At 63.8% G+C, this 14,419-nt stretch overlaps 1 protein-coding gene across 1 annotated transcript in view; it reads right to left on the bottom strand.

Moving 5' to 3' along the window:
• The window catches only part of ESPN (espin), a 31,834-nt gene that overhangs the window by 3,329 nt on the left and 14,086 nt on the right, over positions 1-14,419 (bottom strand). The window contains exons 6-11 of the mRNA XM_047791426.1: positions 11,544-11,745; positions 10,339-10,610; positions 7,626-7,787; positions 7,337-7,535; positions 4,690-4,835; positions 4,340-4,606 (exon numbers count right to left, since the gene is read on the bottom strand). Of these exons, the coding sequence (XP_047647382.1) occupies positions 4,340-4,606; positions 4,690-4,835; positions 7,337-7,535; positions 7,626-7,787; positions 10,339-10,610; positions 11,544-11,745 (1,248 nt within the window). The remainder of the gene's footprint in view (positions 1-4,339; positions 4,607-4,689; positions 4,836-7,336; positions 7,536-7,625; positions 7,788-10,338; positions 10,611-11,543; positions 11,746-14,419) is intronic.

Here is a 14,419-nt window from a genome sequence, read left to right as displayed (position 1 = left end):
GTTTATTACTCGCAAGTTACAGAGGAAAATGCATCTGCATACGTCACACGAACACTGCACACATGGCTCCTTTGATCTTCGCCAAAGAGGTAGCTGTGACCTCCAGGGAAAAACCAAAGACAGAAAGACAGCCACACAGCCCCAAGGGGGACCCACGGTCCCGCACTCAGAGGGGCTGCTTCTTCCACCTGGCTCCACACGGAGCCAGGCATCTCTGTAGGGGCACAGGGCAACACCTGCTTTGCCCTGTGCGTGCCCCGTCCATTCCGGCCAATGCCCCACATCCCGACAAGATGGCATCGAAAAGGCTGAGGCACTCTGGGTTTTCCAAGGTCACTCGTCTTGTCCTGGATTCTTCCTGCCGGCTTCTGGCCTCCGGAAGACATCCGAAGGGCATCCAGGCCCGGGTTAAGATGCTTAAGGGTAAATTCCGAATTCTGCGGCTCAGATGTCAAAAAGCTCTGCTTCCTTCTCCTTCCAGAAGGAGAAGCTTCGGTCAATGTATCGGCAGATGTCCTCATTGCTGAACTCGCCCATCTCAGATACCAGCTCCAGGGGGTCTTCGGCGGGGGCTCCGGAACTAGGAGGGGCTGACGTCGGGGGAGGCGCGGCTGGCGGGGGTGGAAGCTGCGGCGCGGCGGTCGGGGCCTCGGGCTGCCTCTCTGGCCGGTCGTCCATCTGAGCTGGAGTGGTCTCTTCGATCGGCTCCCTCTCCCCCTTTTCTGTCCCTTCCCCTAGCGGCATCTCCGCCTCTTCTTCCCGGGCCGGCTCAGCCTCCGGGGTGTCACCGAAGAACTGGCGCCTAAGGTCCTCGAAGCCGTCGCTCCAGCGGCGTCGGCCGGTCTCCACCTCCTCGAGCACCACGCGGTGGAAGAGACGGATGAGCTCCCACGGGTGGCTGCCCAGCCGGTCGAACATCTCGTAGCACAGCAGGTGGCGGAACTTGCGCTCCTCGCGGCTCAGGCCCATTTCCAGAAGCTGGAAGTAGCCGAGCATGAAAAGGTCGAGCGTGAGGCTGTCGTAGGTCGGGGGCGCCCCGCCGTCGAGAGGTGGCAGGAAGTGCTCGGGCCAGTACAAGCCGTGCGCCAGGCCAGGGCCGCGGGGCTGGCGCGCTGGCACCCTCCGCAGAAGGCTCCGCCAGTGGCCCAGCAGTTTGCCCACCACCTGCCGCTGCTTCAGCAGGTGCAACAGCCGCCGGTCCCGGCCGTCGCCCGTCGGGGGCCGGGGGGCGGCGGCGGCGGCCTGCGGGCTCAGGCCGGCGCAGGCCGCCACCACGCGGGGCAGCAGTCTGCGCAGGCGCACCTGGGCATGGCGCCCGGGGCCGCGGAAGGTCCACTTGCGCCAATGCTCCAGGAAGAGGTAGACGATGCGCTCCTTGCGCATGTCGATGTAGTCCTGGACGCCGCGCAGCTCCGTGGAGGACGGCGGCCTGCGCGCCAGCTGCTCGGGTTCGGGCAGCGCCGCCTGGCGGCTCGGCGCCTCGGGCGGGCGCTGGACGTCCAGGGGCTCCTCTGCGGGCAGCATGCCGTTGGCAGCGGCGGCGGCGCTGCTCGGCTCGCCGGGGCCGGCCGCCACGTAGTCCTCCTCGAGAATGGGCTCACGGCCCGGGGCGCCGGCGGGCAGCGAGAGCTTTCGGCGCGGGCCGCGCGGGACCGCCGGGCCCTGGGCGCGCCGCTCGTAGGTGGCGCGGAGATGCTGCACCGAGACGCCGCACTCGAGGATCTCGCGCGCCACAGCCTCGCGGCACCAGCTGAGCGAATGGGAACGGCCTAAGCAGAGCGGGCCCGGCCGCCAGGGGGCGTCGGACAGCGGCGGCAGCGGCTGGCCTGTGTCGGCGGCCAGGAGTTCGGCCAGGTGCGCGGGCCGTCCGCCCAGCGTGGCCAGCAGCGTGGCCATGCTCTTGAGCAGCGTGGAGATCTTGCTGCACCAGGCCGGCAGGCTGGCGGCGCGGCCGTGCATGCGGCGCGGGTCGACGGTGAAGCGCGGCGCCGACAGGGCGGCCGATATGGGTAGCAGCTGCTCCAGCTCCAACTCCAGTTGCTCCAGGCGCGCCTCCAGCTTCTGCGCCTTGTGCAACACTTGCAGGTTCTCGATTTGCTGCTCGATGCGGAGGATGTCGGCCTCGGTCATGAGCTCGCCGAAGGGCCCGAGGATGGCGTTGTACTCGCGGGAGTACCTCCAGCCCTCGCGGGGGTAGCAGCAGGAGCTGGCGGCCGTCAGCTAAGGCGGGGAAGACAAGAGAGGGGAGGGAGGCGCGTCTCCCTCTGGCCCGGCTCCCGCAGCGGCCTCCGGGGGGCGCCCTTTGCATGTCCTGGGTGGTGTAATGGCTCCGCGCGGCTGCGTTTGCAGGGCGATTACGCTGGGGCGAGGCTTCGGCCCAGGCCGCTGCTCCAGGCGCTGGGCAGTGTCCACTTGGGTCGCTGGCGGGGACACAGCCGGTCGTCGGGCGCTGTTGCAGAGGCAGGGCCGGCGGTGGGGTCTCCACACCTGGCTTGGTTGCTCATTACACCACCGAAGGAACATGCAAAAGGCATTGAAGCTGCGACACACAGCTGCCCTCTTCCGCCCCACATCCAGTGTCCGCGATTTCGAGGCCGAATCCCAGCGAGGCCTCTCCTTACCCCCGGAGAGATTGACCCCTAGTCAAACTCCCCTGAGGCCTAAGCCCTCCCTGTCCAGGCTGTCCGTTTTACTGCTGAGTGAGAGGCTTCAAATTGAAGCTGTGGCTTCTACTCCTGTCCCCACCCCCTCTGGCTCCTGGAATGATAAGTACAATTTATAAAGCTCAGCTGGCCAGGCACTTTTTCCCCCCATAGCATGCATTGACTGGATGTGCGATCTCAGTTCCCAGATGTGGGGCAGCACTGGTGAAAGCACTGAATCCTAACCACTAGCCCACTGGGGAACTCCTGCTGGGAGCTGCTTCTTTTGTTGGTGTTGTTCTTTTTAGGGCCGCACCCGGGGCATATGGAGGATCCCCCGCTAGGGGTTGAATCAGAGCTACAGCTGCCGGCCTACGCCACAGCCACAGCAATGCCAGATCCAAGCCGCCTCTGCAGCCTACACCACAGCACATTGCAACGCGGGATCCTTAACCCACTGAGCAAGGCCAGGGATCGAACCCACAACCTCATGGTTCCTAGTCGGATTCGTTAAACACTGCGCCACGCCACAACGGGAACTCCTAGGCACTTCTTATAATCTCATCTATTCCTCATTTTAGTGCCAAGCTTTTCCCTCCCAGGTGGGGGAGGGGCTGCCGTCACCTCCTCACAGGCCTCCCCATTCATTCCAGCTCACTACAGTGCCACGTACAAATGTTCCCCACACGTAAATAGGACGACGCCCCTTCCCCACTTAACCCTGCTCCCACCCCTCCAGGAGAAAGTCCATTTTCTCCCAGGCGAGGCCTTAGTGATCTGACCTTCACCGACAGCCTCCAGCCCCGCTCACTTCCCAGTCCCGGAGCCACCACGCCCACTCTGACTTCCAGCCCTCTCCATGTCCTTCCTGCCTGCCCTTTGCCCAGTTTCCCTGTCCCCCTCTTACTCATCTTCCAAGAGTCTACCTTGGACGTCACTTTCTCCTCCCCTGACACCACCCCAAACCCAAATAGGATGGTCAGCTTAGGGCCTCCTTAGAGTCCTCTGGCCTCCGCCTCTGAGCTCCTCCCCTTTTGCTCACTCCCATCGCCCTGGTTCATCTCCTTCTCACTCTATTAAGATGCTGTTCCCCGCAGACACCACCCCGCCCCCTGCCCTCCTGCAGCCACCTTGAGAACAGGCCCCGGTACACCCAGTGTGAATCCCCAGAGGCTACAGCCGCGTGTGGCACACAGACAGTGCCCAAGAGAGATGCTTGTTGAGCAGCTCAATGGCAAACTATGCTGCCAGCCAGGGATGATCAGCTTATCCGACAGATGAGAAAACCGAGGCTGGACGATGCTCAGTATCAGTGCCTGGAGAGTGACAGTGCAGAGAAAGAGCCCAGGCCCGTCTGACCATGACCAAAAGCTACCTGTGTGGTTCCTGGACCAGGAGGGTCCGCCTCAGCCCAGAGCTGGTCCCAAGTGCAGAATCCCAGTCCCACCCAGAGCATCTGAATCAAAGCAGGCATTTTAAAAGGATCGCAGGCGATCGGAAGGCATATCAGAGTTTGATGAGCACTGCCAACTCATTCAAGGACAGGTTTCGGGGGTTGGGGGTCTAGTTGTGCTTTTTCCAAAAGGCAAGGGGAGAGAGCTCTTGAGACTGAAAGGGCTGGGGGGGGGGGGATGGGGGATGGGCTGCGGGCCCAGGTGCAGACCCCGGGGCCCTCTGGGAAGCCCTACTCTGCCCACCTTCCGTTTCTGCTCCTCCTCCTCCTGCATCTTCAGCTGCAGCTTGCGGACCATCACCTGGCGCTTCCACTCAGGGATGGGTCGGCCCTGCTCGTCATGCGTGGGGATGAGCGCCTCCACGTCTAGCTGCACACCTGGTGCAGGGGTGGCGGGCGGTGCCGGCGCCACACTGCCATTGAGCAGTGGCTGGGACCCTGTGGCCGGAGGAGGAGTGGGGCTCCGGGCCCGTGACGGCGCAGGCGACACTGGCGGCAGTGGCGAGTCGGGCTGTGGGGAGAAGCAGCTGGGCTGAGTGCTGGGCGGGCAGGGGCGAGAGCATCCGGGGCGGGGGCATCCGTCGGGTCACCTACCTGGGAGGCTGGCTGCCCGCTGCCCCAGAACACTGTGGTCAGCCCCTTACTCTGTGGTGTCGGCTTCAGACTCTTGCCTGCCTTGATCTCAGCCAGTAGCTCCGAGTTGTCGCCCGTCGGGGACATCATGTTGAAAGACTTGGTGCCTGCGCGGAGGCAGGAGAGGAGACGCTGGCCGGATGTGGTCTCTGAGTCCCCGTTGCCCTCTACTTGCCTTCTGCTGCCCCCTCCCCAGGTCAGGGAGGGCCAGGGCCTTCTCTGGGGCCCAGAGGGCAGCTCTCCAAGTCCTGGGCCCCATGGGAGGCTCTCAGGGACCCCAGAAGCCAGTCCTCGGGTCACAGCCCACAGAGCCCCACCATCCTCCCGTCCCTACTCACGAGGTGTGGGGCCCCCGCCCAGAGGCCCCTGGGAGTTCATGGTGGTTCGTGGGCCAGCGCTGGGGACTGGAGCAAATGTCTCCGCCCAGCGCACTGACTGCCAGCTCCAAAACACTACCTGGGGCCAGCCACCCGACCTTTGTCCCAGGTTCCCCGGGGCCAGCCCTGCCAGGGTGGAGTTTTCCTCCGGCCCTCTCTCTGCATCAGCAAAGCCCAGTGACCCTTGGACTGAGTCACCTGGGGCTTTTGTGACTATAAACTTGGGACCGTGAATGCCAGAACCCAGCCAGCCCCCTCCCCACACACACCCCCACAGACAGACACGTGTGCAGACACACTGGTTGCAAGCCGGGAGCACACTTATGGCAAAGCGCAGCTCAGCTATGGGGGGCCCAGGAAAGCCGAACTCTTACTAAGGATCCGGAGTGGGGGCCCCCAGGAAGAAGGGCCTGGCGGAAAACATGCAAATGCTCAGTGCAGAGTTTGCATGTCCGACGAGGCCAGCAGAGGTGCCTGGGATTTGGGGAGGGTTGTCTTTAGAGCCCGAGGAACCGGTCAAGGCTGGATGAGGCGAACAAGAGGGGCAGACAGCTCCTGGGTTCCCGGGCTGGGGCTCCCAGAGCGCAGAAGTGGGAGGGGGGGAAAGGGAAAAGTGCAGGTAGGTGCCGGCAGAGGGCACCTACTCTCTTTAGGCAAAGCCGTCAGCAGGGCAGAGTGGGTGTGCGCAGGTGGGTGTGGTGGGGGTAGAGCCTGTAGCGTCCAAGACCCCTCGCCTGCCGGCCCCTGGTCCTGTGCTTCCCTCAAGACCCCAAGCCCCTCAGCCTGGCTTTTCCTGAGCGTGCCCCGCACCCCGCCCCCGCGCCTCAGCCAGGAGCCGCGCGCCAGCTACTCACTCTTCCTGTGTCTCAGGACTCTCACTTCTAGGGACCGAGAGGAGAGAAGGGACAGCAAAGTTAGGAGCGGGAGGGAGCTGGGGTGAGGCTAGGACAGCGGGGAGAGCAGGAGGGGGGAGGGAGATGCACAGAGGAGGGGGGAGAGGAGAAGAGGTACTTTCCGGTCCATCTGCCCCTGGCTCAGGCCGCTCTGGGGCTCCCCGAGGGCGATTTGCTCAGTTCCCAGCTTTGCCGGCTGCCCCTGAGGGCTGGGCAGAGCTGTCATTGGCCCTTGCCCCCCTTAGCAAGGGCCTCAGTCTTGGCATTGGGTTGGGATAGGGCACCCAGCCCAGGTTCTGCGGCGAAGGGGTGTCTGGAGAAGCACCGAATCCATTTTTCTTCTGCCCCTAGCTCCAGCCTGGCTCCAGGCTGCCAAGGGAAGACACTGACCCCAAAGCCGGGGACCTTTCTGGAGGCTTGGCCGATGGGGAACATGCTACCATAGGCTCTGGTCTGTGGGGGCTGGGGCCCCATAGGTGCCCCAAAGAGCCCAGGCTGGCCCTTCCCTGGACCCTCCTGCACCCCTGCATCTCCGGCCAAGGATATGAAGCCTTGGATGGTGCCATCAAATGTGATCCCTACTCTGAGTGGCTGGGTGAGGAAGGCACCTCTGCCACTCCCTGTCAGGCTGGAATGGAAGTCACCACCTCTTGGGCCTCCCAGGAGCCCTGGCATGTGGGAGGTTGTCCCACATTTCAGAAGAGAAGCACAGGGTCCCCGTCACAGTCTAGCTCTTAAGATAGGACGCTCAAAGGAGTCACCAGGAGGGTGAGGGAAAGGCAAGATGGGGCACTGGCCTTGTCCCCAGAGCCAGACCCTGGCTGGGGCTGGCTAGGGGCCTCTGGGGAGGAGGTCTGGAGAGGAAGAGTCCCTGATGCATCTGAGAAGGGCTGAGGGCTGTAGTTGGTTTGGAAGAGCACAGAAGAGAGGAGGAGCGGAAGACAGACGTCAGGCAGGAAGCAGGCTGGCCAGCAATCCTCCTTCCTGGAAGCTAGGTCTACTTCTCAGAGCTTTGCCTCTAGAACCGGCTCCTCAGAAACACCAGCCACCAGAGCTGGGAGGCCTTTCCTGCTGCATGGAAGGCCGGCCCAGAGAGGGAAGGGGACTTGCCCCAGGTCACACAGCCCAGTCCTGCTTTGGGCCAGCCTCAAGAAACTCAGAGCCTCCCTTCCGGTCAAGTCCTCATGGGGGCGGGGGCGGGGGCGAGGGGCGCTGCAAAAAGATCAGGTGGGAGAAGAGGAAGCACTAGAGCAGGGGCGGCTGGGGGAGGGGGATGTCTAGGTTTCCCTCCCGCTTCGGGCTAGCGCCGCCCCCACCCCTCAATCCGCCCCTACTCACTGCCAGTGGACGAGGAGGAGCGGCGCTGCCCGCAGCCAGGGCCAGCGCCCTCAAAGGGCAGTGGCGGAGCCGGCGGCGGCGAGCTCAGGGCCTCGGGCAGGGGCGGGGGCGGCGGCGGGGGCGGCGGGGGCAGCTCCCTGGACGCCTTGGGGTCCGCGCCGCAGCCGTTGTGCACGTGGTTCCCGGGGAGCAGCGCCGCCTGCGGGGGAGCGGAGGGGCCAGCAAGTGAGAAGCGGGCGGCCCGGCCGGGTTCCGGGCGGCCGGCCGAGGCGGGCGGGCGGGCACGCACCTCCTCGCTGTGCGCCATGCCCGGGCGTGCGGCCAGCGGCTCCCCGGGGGGGCGGCCCAGCTGGCGGTAGTAGTCCCCCGTGCTGGGCTGCTTGCTGAAGGCGCGGGGCTTGCGGCTGGAGTCCTGCCTCCGCAGCCCGTTGCGGCCGTCGCGGGAGCTCAGCTGCGGGAAGACAGCGGGCACCGTGGGCTCCAGACGCTTGGCCCTTGTGCCCCCGCCACGTCCGCCCCTCCCAGCCACCTGCCAGGGGCTCCAGAACAGCCTCGGTCCCAGACCCTCTTCAGAGCGGGCCGGGGCGAGGGTCAGGGGGGGCCTCGGTGAAAGGGCAACCTCGGTCGGCCGGACAGGGAGGGGTCTGGGCGCGGGCCAAGGGGCGCAGGGGCCCCCACTAAGGCTGGAAGGGGCGGGCCCAGGGGCGGGGTGGCCCAGCCCAAACGCCGGGGGTGGGGGGGAGCCGGAGAAGGGGCAGCTCCCAGCTTAGGCAGCGCTGAGGCCCCAGCCGCACCCCGCTCCGGGGCCGCCAGCCGGTCCCACGCGCGCCCAAGGCTTCCCCGAACCCGCTCTTGCGGGGGTCCCGCCCCCGAGGAAGCCCCTGTGTCCTGTCGGGCTCCTGCTTGCCCAGGCCCCTCAGCCAGCTATCCGGCCCGGCGCTGGGGCTGCTCCTACCTGCGACTGTGCCGGTGGCCCCCGCTGTGCACCTGGCGGCGGGGGCGGCATGGACTCGCCACCTGCGCTACCTGATCCTTTCTCTCAGGTTACAGCCCAGCCCGCCCGCGCCTCGGAGCGCCTCTCGGCTCAGTCGGCCTGACATCACCCAGGGCCTACCAATCCCCGGCCGAACGCCCCGGCAGCAAGGAACGCCACGGGGGCGCCAACTGCTCCGCCAACACCGGGCCGCTGCGCCCACCCCGCGGGCCAGATGTGGCGCCGCCCCCTGCGCCTCGCTGCTTGGGTGCTGATCATCCTAGCCTGCATCTCCCCACTCAGCCCTTCCGTCCACCAGAGACAGAATTCGGGCCTCACGATAGGCAGTGGAGCCCCCACATTTGGCCCCCCGGGTTCCGGGTCACGCCCCCGCTCTTCCCCTCCCGCATCTGGAAACCATCGCCATCCGCGTAAGGGACACCGAAACCCGCGCCCAGGCCTCGGGTTTCAGGGACGGCAAGGAGGGCTCGGGTGACCAGGCGAACCGATGGCCCGCCCCGACGCAGCCGCCCCCCAGCCCCCCACCCCGCTCAGCCCTGCCCGGGAAGAAAGACGTGAGGCGGCGGGGCCAAAGGCCGAGTCACCCAGCAGGGTCTGTCCTCTGCCCCACCCCCCCAGCCCAAGCGTCCCCGCGGTGGCCCCCGACCCTGCGTGCCCCACCAGGCCGGGCTCACGTTGCAAGGAAATGCGACACCGCAGGATTTGTTTTCTGGGCCAGCCTGCCCCCTCGGCGCCCCCTCAGCCCCGAGGCGAGGTCTCCACGACCCTGCCCTGGCCCGTGGTCAGGAAAAAGCCCGGGGCGCGGGGCACACAAAGGGCCCTTTGTGGAGCGGCTCTAAGCACTCACCGGGGAGGGGCGCTGTCCCAGCGCTGTGGCTGGGGGAGGGGGGGGGCCCAGGCCAGGGCACCTGTCCTGCGGCTTGGGGCAGGGCCCACACACCTGGCCCGCCAGGTCCAGCCCCAGGCCCCCTGCAGGTCTCTGCTGCTCCCCCCTCACCTCCTGGAGATGAAAGGGGAGGTGGGCCGGGAGTCTGGTCTGAGGTGGCCTCAAGGAGGGGGGCAGATAGAGTTGCTCCGGAGCTGTGTCCTTCCCTTCCCCCACCCGGTGGCCTTGTGACCTGGGTCACCTTTGGGAATGGGTTACTCAGCTAGGCTCTGGAGCAGCTTGCTTGCGGCTTACAAGAGAACCGCAAGGTCAGGGCTCCCCCAGGAGCTTAGGGGGCCTCTCTCCTCCCCCACGCAACCACCTGGGGTCTGAGGCCGCCCTCCCCACCCAGACCAGCCTTGCTCTGTCCTCTTGGCCAGAACCCCAGGGCTCCCTCTGGGCCTCTGTGCCCGAGACTCTCAGAGCTGCCCAGCCCAGCCCCCTGCCCCCTCCCCTGCTCCAGAGTCTTGGCCAGGATCCCCCAGGACCCGCATCCTGGGCACCTCACACTCCACATGGCCACCATCCCCTTCTCACAGCTTGCATCGCCCCAGGGCTCCCATCTCGGGACTGGCTTTTCTAACTCCTGGGAACTGAAGCCCCCAACCAGGGAGTCAGCCTCCAGTTTACCCCTCCCCCAGCCCCCACTGCCAGTGGGTGTGAGCCCTGCGGGTGCTCCTCGTGGCCTTTGCCTTCCTACCATCTGCATCTCCCACCTGGAAGGCGCTCCCTTGGGCACCATGCTCCACCGAGTAGGTCTGGGGAGAGGCAGTTGGCACGGGTTCTCTGCCAACTCCATGACCACCTTGCCACTCTGTGCAGCAGACAGGGCTACCTGGCTGCGTGTTCCTTACCCCTCCCTTGTCCCCCAAAGGGTGGTGGCTTGGCTGTCCTCATTTCCCTGTCCCCAGGGCCCAGCCCTGAGCCACCATGGGGCTAACCAGAAGCATCAACTCCCGAACAGACCATGGGACCAGGGACCCCCGCCCAGGACCCATGAGCCAGGCCAGTCGTTGGCCTCTGCTGCCCCCACCAGCCCACGCCCGGATCCAGGAGGTGGGCTGGCAGGTGAGGGTTGGCTACCTCCTTCTTGAAGGCCTCGGTCTCCACGTGGCGGAGTTTGTTCTTAGTCTGCAGGTAGATGTCAGCTGCTTGGAGCCCCACAGGGGGCTTGGGAGCTGGGTAGCCTGGCGGGGGTGGGGGCAGCTGGGTGTCCGGGGGTGGCGGCGGTGGAGGGAAGCTGGGGGGTGGCGGAGGTGCTCTGGGTCTCTCCACCTTGCCCCGGGGCAGGCCGGGCTCAGGGCTCAGCATGTCCATGTAACTCTGTATATCGGCAGCTCCTACACTGGAAAGCCCTGGGAAAGAGGGAAGGCTGGGCCTGGGAATTTGCAGAGAGGCTGCCCCAGGACCAAGACCTTCTCCTGCCCAGAACTGACCTGCCGCGGAAGGAGGCAGGCTCTGGGTGCAGCATGGCACAGCCCCAGGGCCTGCTGCACAGTGCTGGGCCCACCCAGCACAGTGCCACTCTGTCCTTACTGGAGAGAGGCCTGTGCTCAGGTTTAAGGGGAGCTGTGGGCTCTAGGATGGACCTGCGGAGCAGAGCCACTTGGAAGATGGAGGGGTGGCTCTTCAGGTCAGATCTGGCAGAACAGGTGGCAGGAGTCCGGACAGCCACACCCCATCTTTTCAGGGTGCCCCGCCAGCTCTGCGGGCTGCCACCTGGTGGCCTGAAGTGAGCATGGCAGGTAGACTGACCCCCTAAGCTCAGGGCGTGGTCAGCACGCATTGGCACGTGTGCCTGGCTTCTGCACGAGTGTGCATTCGTGTATGTTTGTAAATATATGTATATGCTTCTTTGTACTTATGAATGTGTTTGCATTGGTCTGTGGACCTGGGGTGTGTGAGCGCTCGAGTGTCATGTCATGCAGGCGTTTGCATATACCTGTGTGGCTCCTCGTGTGCGGCTGTGCATTCGCTTCTGAATAGGGCGTGTACGCATGCAGAAGAGTGCACTCTTGAGTGTGAGTAGGGGTGTGTGAAGTCTGGGGAGCATCTTGTGCGTGTGTGAGAGAGGATGCTGAATTGAATGTGGGGTGCATGTTGGAGGGGGAGGGTGCCTGTGGATGTGCTGGCTTGTGATGGATGAGTGTCATCTCATCAGAACCAGTGGCCCCTCCTGGGCAGCCTCCAGTGGCAGCTGCGGACAGAGTGGCCCCATGGTGGCCCTCAGGGCCCACTGGTCTGGCTCCAGGCAGCTCCCCCTCCTCCCTCTTCCCAGGGCCACTCACCATGCAGGGGGCGTCGGCCCTTGATGCTGGAGTGGCTGGAGGAGCAGGAGTCGTAGTTGGAGAGGGTGCTGGTGGGTGAGCTGAGGTCAAAGTTGGGTGGCTGGACCGACACGGTGGTATTGGGCGAGGACATGCCTGAGTCAGGCTGCTTGGTCTCCAGGTCGGCGGATGGATCCCGGGACAGCACGCGGTGCTCCACGCTCTGAGCAGGAGGGGAGGCTGTGAGGGCAGCTGTGCCCGGAAGACCAGCACACCCTGGGCCAGGGGTCCTGCTCAGGCCACCCTTGCCAAGTGAGCTCAGTCAAGCCGCTTCCCTTTCTGGGCTCCCTCCCCCATCATGAGAGGGTCTCTCGGGTTCTTCCCAGGCTGAGATTCAAGCTGACCCCCCAGCAGCAGGACCTTGGGTTCCTGGGAAACTCCAGGCTCTGGAGTGGCCTCGCTCAGGGGGTTAGAGAGATGGACAGGAGGCAGGGCGCCGAGCTGGACCTCCAGGTGAGAATGGCCTTGGCACCAGCCTTCTCCCTTCTCATCAGTGGGCAGAGGGCCTGGGCTCCAGTGTCTCTGATGAAGGGGCGAAGGGGCTGCAGTCGGCTAGAACATTTGCAGCAGCAGGGGATAGGGAAGGGGTGCAGGGTCCCATTACCTGGCCAGTAGCCCCTGTCTCTCCCTGCTGGACTGTCGCAAACCCCAACACCAGCCCAGGCCCTGTCTCTTGATGGGGACTTTGGGGACAGGATGGGGCCTGGTGTGGCCCAGCTGAGCTGGGTGGAGGGGCAGCCTAAGCTCAGGCTGCCAACCCCACCATCCCCCACCACTGTTCTGGACCCTCCCGCTTGGCGGCAGGCTGGGGTGGGGACCCTGCTTACGTTGCCCATGCTGGCCCTGCTGCAGGCAAGATCTCTGCTGGCTCGCCTGCTGCCTCCTGCCCAGGCCTGCTCCTCCCTGCCCTGTGCCACCTCCCTGCCTGAGAAGTGTCACAGGCCCCCCGGGAATGGGAGGCAGGCCTGGCACCAGGTAACGGCTCAGCAGCCACGCTCATTGGCCCTGTAATTAGGGGCTCTGCGGGACTGTTTGCCTTTTCTGGGCCAGTGTCCTTCATTGCTTGGATCTGTCACTGCCCCAGCTGGGCCCACCTGGTGAGTGGATCAGGGCCTTCAGGCCCCACCCAGTTCAGGGGGGCCAGGCCCTGCTGCCTAACACAGGAGCCAAGGGGTGATATAGTAGCTGGGTGTTGGGGGCAGCCCGAAGATGGTCTTTGCTTGGCTGGCAGCAGGGGCAACAATGGTTAGGGGCAAAGGCTTTGCAGCTTGGGGTGATGGCTTCAAATTTCATCTCCACCATTGACTGGCTACATGCCTTGGGCAAGCCACTTGTCCTTTCTGTGTGGACCTGAGTTTCTTCATATATAAGTGGGGAGAACAGTACCGACTGTCCTATGAGGTGGCAAGAAAGGTTTTAAAAGTTAGTGAAGTGCCAGGGCATGATGGCTGGTTAATGCCATGCATGTCAACTATTAGCATTATTTTATTGTGATGATTAACTGAGTTACACCATAAGGCATTCAGCTGGGGACCTACCGGGATCAGAATTCAAGGGATGGTGCTTCTTTGGTTGTTGCCTGAAGCCTATGAGCAAAGAAGGTGCTGGAAGGCACCAGGGCTCCGTGCCCACCAACAAAATCAGATTCTCTCAGTGGAAAGGAACCCACCCCGCTGCAGAAATGGCCTTCACGGTGTCCACTCCTGCTTGTATACCCTGATGACAGGTTTCTCACTATCTGTTGGACCCCTGCTCTCTCTGGGTGTCCCTTTCTGGGAGGAAAATCTTCATGGGGACCAGCTGCAGACGCTGACCACTGGGCCTTGCTGTGCTCTGGAGAACCAGGGTGCCCCTGTATGCTCAAAGACAGGGCAGACCATGCCCTGGGCAGGGGGCCACCTGCCTGCTCTCCTCCAGCCTCATTTTGCAGACCCTCTCATGGCCTGGCTGCCCCCTTCAGAAGAGGCCCGTGAAGCCAGCCCACTCCCCTCCCTCCTGCTCCAATGCAGACATTGCAAGAGATGAGGCAGAGCCCTGAACTGGGAGCCACTGCACCTGAGCTCAAGTCCCAGTGGGTTATTCGCAGCTCTGTAACCACAATAAAATAATTTAAAAAGAGTACCATGAGTTTCCAGTTATGAAATAACCACATGGTGAGCAAACACAGTGCAGTGGTGAAGAGAGGTAGCTCCAGGCCAGGCCACCTGGCTCCACCATTAAATACCGTGTGATCTTGGGTCTCCTCAAGATTCAGTTTACCCACCTGTGACATGGGGATACCTCAGAGGGTGGTGGTGAGAATTAAATGAGCTAATAACACCTGTGGGCAGGTAAATGCACTTTACGGGTCCCAGCAGCATGTAAGTGTCATTGCTTCTCCAAGCCTTGGCTCTCATCAGGATGAGGCTGGTTCTCCTTCTTTTGATTTTTTTTTTTTTTTTTTGCTTTTTAGGGCCGCACCTGTGCCATATGGAAGTTCCCAGGCTCGGGGGTTCCCAGGCTAGGGATCTAATCGGAGCTACAGCTGCCAGCCTACGCCACAGCCACAGCTACACCAGATCTGAGCCTAGTCTGTGACCTACACCACAGCTCATGGCAATCCTGGATCCTTAACCCACTGAGAGAGGCCAGGGATCGGACCTGTGTCCTCATGGATACTAATCAGATTCATTTCTGCTGGGCTACAGTGGGAACGCCCTTCGACATTTTTGCCTCCACCCCTCCTCACACTCCAGTGGTCAGTGGTTCCGGGCTGGGAGGTCCTGTGGGGTGGTGGTCTGGGTACTTACTCGTTGTGGGAGTTTTGGCCAGGGGCTTCACTTTCCTGAACCTCAGCT

This window comes from Phacochoerus africanus, chromosome 8 (assembly GCF_016906955.1).
Source record: "Phacochoerus africanus isolate WHEZ1 chromosome 8, ROS_Pafr_v1, whole genome shotgun sequence".
Taxonomy (NCBI): domain Eukaryota; kingdom Metazoa; phylum Chordata; class Mammalia; order Artiodactyla; family Suidae; genus Phacochoerus; species Phacochoerus africanus.
Note: the sequence above shows the minus strand (reverse complement) of the source record. Positions and strands in the feature narration are given on the sequence as shown.